The sequence below is a fragment of the Temnothorax curvispinosus genome, unplaced genomic scaffold, assembly GCF_003070985.1.
Source record: "Temnothorax curvispinosus isolate PA1 unplaced genomic scaffold, ASM307098v1 QBEX01004203.1, whole genome shotgun sequence".
Lineage (NCBI taxonomy): Eukaryota > Metazoa > Arthropoda > Insecta > Hymenoptera > Formicidae > Temnothorax > Temnothorax curvispinosus.
The window spans coordinates 1-3,177 of record NW_020213983.1 but is presented as its reverse complement, the minus strand read 5'-3'; the positions used below and the strand labels follow the sequence as shown (position 1 = coordinate 3,177).

The 3,177-nt window shown below is 31.5% G+C and overlaps 2 protein-coding genes across 3 annotated transcripts; one reads left to right on the top strand and one right to left on the bottom strand.

The window, feature by feature from the left end:
- The first annotated feature begins 666 nt into the window (after positions 1-666).
- LOC112453240 (protein ALP1-like) lies at positions 667-2,010 on the top strand. Of its 2 annotated transcripts, none has more exons than XM_025013859.1 (3): positions 667-828; positions 929-1,146; positions 1,256-2,010. In XM_025013859.1, exons 1-3 carry the CDS (start codon positions 716-718, stop codon positions 1,291-1,293), a joined length of 369 nt encoding a protein of 122 aa, XP_024869627.1. In that variant the 5' UTR covers positions 667-715; the 3' UTR covers positions 1,294-2,010. The 2 variants fall into 2 exon arrangements, with proteins under 2 accessions (XP_024869627.1, XP_024869626.1); XM_025013858.1 differs by having other exon boundaries at positions 929-1,166.
- Positions 2,011-2,191: 181 nt separating this feature from the next.
- On the bottom strand, positions 2,192-2,916 carry LOC112453241. The gene is made up of 3 exons (XM_025013860.1): positions 2,866-2,916; positions 2,670-2,788; positions 2,192-2,559 (listed from the first exon to the last, which is right to left on the bottom strand). Exons 1-3 carry the CDS (start codon positions 2,913-2,915, stop codon positions 2,306-2,308), a joined length of 423 nt encoding a protein of 140 aa, XP_024869628.1. The 5' UTR covers position 2,916; the 3' UTR covers positions 2,192-2,305.
- Positions 2,917-3,177: the final 261 nt, after the last annotated feature.

Here is a 3,177-nt window from a genome sequence, read left to right as displayed (position 1 = left end):
GGCACACACGCCCCGTTTCGCTACGACGCACGAAGTTATTTCGGCCCGAATTAGCCGCTCGCCAATGTAAAAGCGATAATTAACGCGTTCCGCGGGCGTTCCCGGTTGTTAAGGATGTTGCCGATAAATTATTAGCGCACTCGTATAACGCTCACGTGACTTAGCGCGACGACGAAAGAGCGAGGCTTATTAAAGGTGCCTTTTCATGCAGCGAATTTTTCGCTGCGAATGATTTTTAGCGAATAGCGAATAATTCGTTGTGAAGTAGCAAATAATTCGCCGCGAGTTGTTTGTAAGCGTCGCATCTGTGTAGTTGCGTGTCAACAGTACTAGAATATGCTAAAATATTTTTTAGACATACATGGTTTTGGGCTTTGAAGTGCTTTTAAATATATTGTAGATTAAATCATTAATTAATAACAAAATTTTTTAAAATCCTTTTTAATGGAGGACGACTCAGTTATAAACTGGATTACTTGGTATAACCAACAAATGCAGTGGTTATTTAATTATGTGCAAGTAAATCATTACTATCAAATGAAAAAGGAAAGTTGTTGCAGTTACAGCTTTACTTTTACATATGAAAAGAAAAAGATATACTAAAAAGAAACATTGGGTAGCACCTATTTTTCAAGAAAGAAAAGTACATGGATTCATTCATGCTGTGCTACCTAAACTTATTCTAGAAGATTTGAGGTTTCATAATTACATACGAATGTCTGCAACTCAATTTGAAAATTTGACACTTTTAATTGGAGCAGATATATTTAAGCAACATCACATTAGGGAACCTATAGATGTTGCTGAGCGTTTATTAATGACATTAAGGTAAGCTTGCTTACAAATGCACATTTATTTGCAAATTCTTATCATTTAATAATTTTTTATTGTAAAGTATTGTGCATTTTAAAATATAAACCTGGTTTAGGTATCTTGCTTCTGGCGATTCTATTTCTTCGATATGTTACCAGTATTTAGTTGGTCTGACTACTGCTGCAAACATTATCTCAGAAACATGTCAAGCTTTATGGAACAATTTATCATCTATAGTATTACCTGCAGATTTGAGTGAAGACAAATGGCTAACAGTAGCAAATAATTTCGCGGATAAATGGAACTTTCCACACTGTATAGGTGCCATCGACGGTAAACATATAATTATTCAAGTAAGATAAATTATTTATTCACGATATATAGAATAATATTTATACATATAAATTTTTACAAATTCTGAAAGTATTTTATTCCTTTTAAGTGTCCAGCCAAAGCAGGATCGTCTTACTACAATTATAAAGGAAGTCATAGTGTGGTTCTTCTGGCTATATGTGATGCCAATTATATTTTTCAATTTGTTGATATTGGAGCTTATGGGCGAAGGAGCGATGGAGGAATCTTTAAGGAAAGCGTATTTGGTCAGAAATTTGAAAATAATGAAATGAAGCTACCAAAGCCTGCACCAATTTCTGAAAATGGAGACAATCTGCCATATTGTTTAGTGGGAGATGAAGCTTTCCCACTAAAAACGTATTTATTAAGACCGTACCCGGGCAAACAAAATACTGAATACGAAAAACGCGTATTCAATTATCGATTATCAAGGGCTAGAAGAACAATTGAAAATAGTTTTGGTATTCTAGCAAATAGGTGGCGGATTTTTAGAAAACCTATTATTCTAAGTGTTGATAATACAATGAAAATTGTGCAAGCAACCGTATGCCTCCACAATTGGTTACGCATGGCAGACCTTAATGAAGAAGAAAATATTCAATATGTAACACCAGAATTAATTGACAGACAGAACGAAAACGGTTTCGTACCAGGAAGTTGGAGAGCAGATATGGAGACCTTAAGTGGCATGGCAGATATAACTCGCTCAGGAAACAACTCCAGTACTCGACAAGCAGCAGAAGTCCGAGAAAAATTTCTTTATTATTTTAACAACGATGGAGCTGTAGATTGGCAATATGCTTACATGTAACTAGATTAAAAAGCGATCATACTGTAAAAATATACAATATACTGAAATGTTCAATTCTAAAAAATATTTAAAATAAAAATATATACTGACATGTGTAAATAAATTAAAAAACAGTCATGTAATTGTAAAATTAAATTTTTTTATTGTAAATTATATAAAAAATATTTTGCTTATGAGAAAATAAAATGTACTACAAGGTTTTGAGAACGGGTATATATTTCTAAAGATATATATTTCTACAGGTATATATTTCTAAATTTTACACGTATGAGTTTTTCCTATAAGTGTTGTTATATATAGATAAACTTAAAAAAACCAATTGTTTGCTTACATAAAATTATCTTCATTTTCAATTTTAAAAAGAAGTTCATACATTTTAAACATTGCCATATTTACTTTTTTCAGAGGTAACTTTCGCAATTTTCTATCCATTGTTAAACAAAAATTACAAATTTCATCCTTCTCTTTTATTTCAGGCATGGGTAAGAGCGGTTGTTGTAAGATTTGAGGAGGAGGAATAGGTTCATTCAACGCTTTTGCAATTCTTTCAATTGGATCATCGGCTTTCCGTTTCTTGTTGCCTAAAAAAAAGTTATTGTTATATAAGTCAATTTTATAGATGCATTTGTTTTAATTATTTGTTTATAATTAATTGAAATTTTTCAATATTTTTATAACAAAATATACAAACCTTTATTTAATTCATTATCCTCAGAAAAATTAGAGAGGTTACCGAGTTCAGAATGTAGATCATCGTTGAAGGAAGTGTCTTCTGGTGTAGGTGTAGGTAGCGTTAAATTACTGACTGTGCTACATTGCAAAATATAATAGTTGTATATATTGTTAGAACTGCTTTTTTATTTTCAAACTATTAATTATTTACTTACTTTTTAATTCCAAGATCAAAAGTATCTTTTAAAAAGCTCATTTGCTCCATAAATCGCCATGGTTTGCTTTTTTTTGCAGCTTGTTCACTTTTGCCTTTTTCTTTCATTAGATATGTTCGATATGTATCGTATAAGTTCTTCCATTTTGATTTTAATGCTGCGATAGTGTATTGCTCTAAAACAAAGTTCACAATTAATTTTTTTTAATAATAAACTAACAAGGGAACCTCGCGAAGTGGAAAATTCTGATTTTAATATAACTTTCCACACATGTAGGGGGAGTAAAAAGATGAATTTAGATATTTTTTGTAG

Excerpts from the sequence above, each read along its gene's own strand:
- LOC112453240 (XM_025013858.1), top strand. The coding sequence starts at position 716 with ATGTCTGCAACTCAATTTGAAAATTTGACACTTTTAATTGGAGCAGAT. Across the intron at positions 829-928 it reads CGTTTATTAATGACATTAAG|GTATCTTGCTTCTGGCGATT; the intron begins GTAAGCTTGCTT and ends AACCTGGTTTAG. Across the intron at positions 1,167-1,255 it reads GTAAACATATAATTATTCAA|TGTCCAGCCAAAGCAGGATC; the intron begins GTAAGATAAATT and ends ATTCCTTTTAAG.
- LOC112453241 (XM_025013860.1), bottom strand. The coding sequence starts at position 2,915 with ATGGAGCAAATGAGCTTTTTAAAAGATACTTTTGATCTTGGAATTAAA. Across the intron at positions 2,789-2,865 it reads TTTGATCTTGGAATTAAAAA|CACAGTCAGTAATTTAACGC; the intron begins GTAAGTAAATAA and ends TTTGCAATGTAG. Across the intron at positions 2,560-2,669 it reads GGATAATGAATTAAATAAAG|GCAACAAGAAACGGAAAGCC; the intron begins GTTTGTATATTT and ends ACTTTTTTTTAG.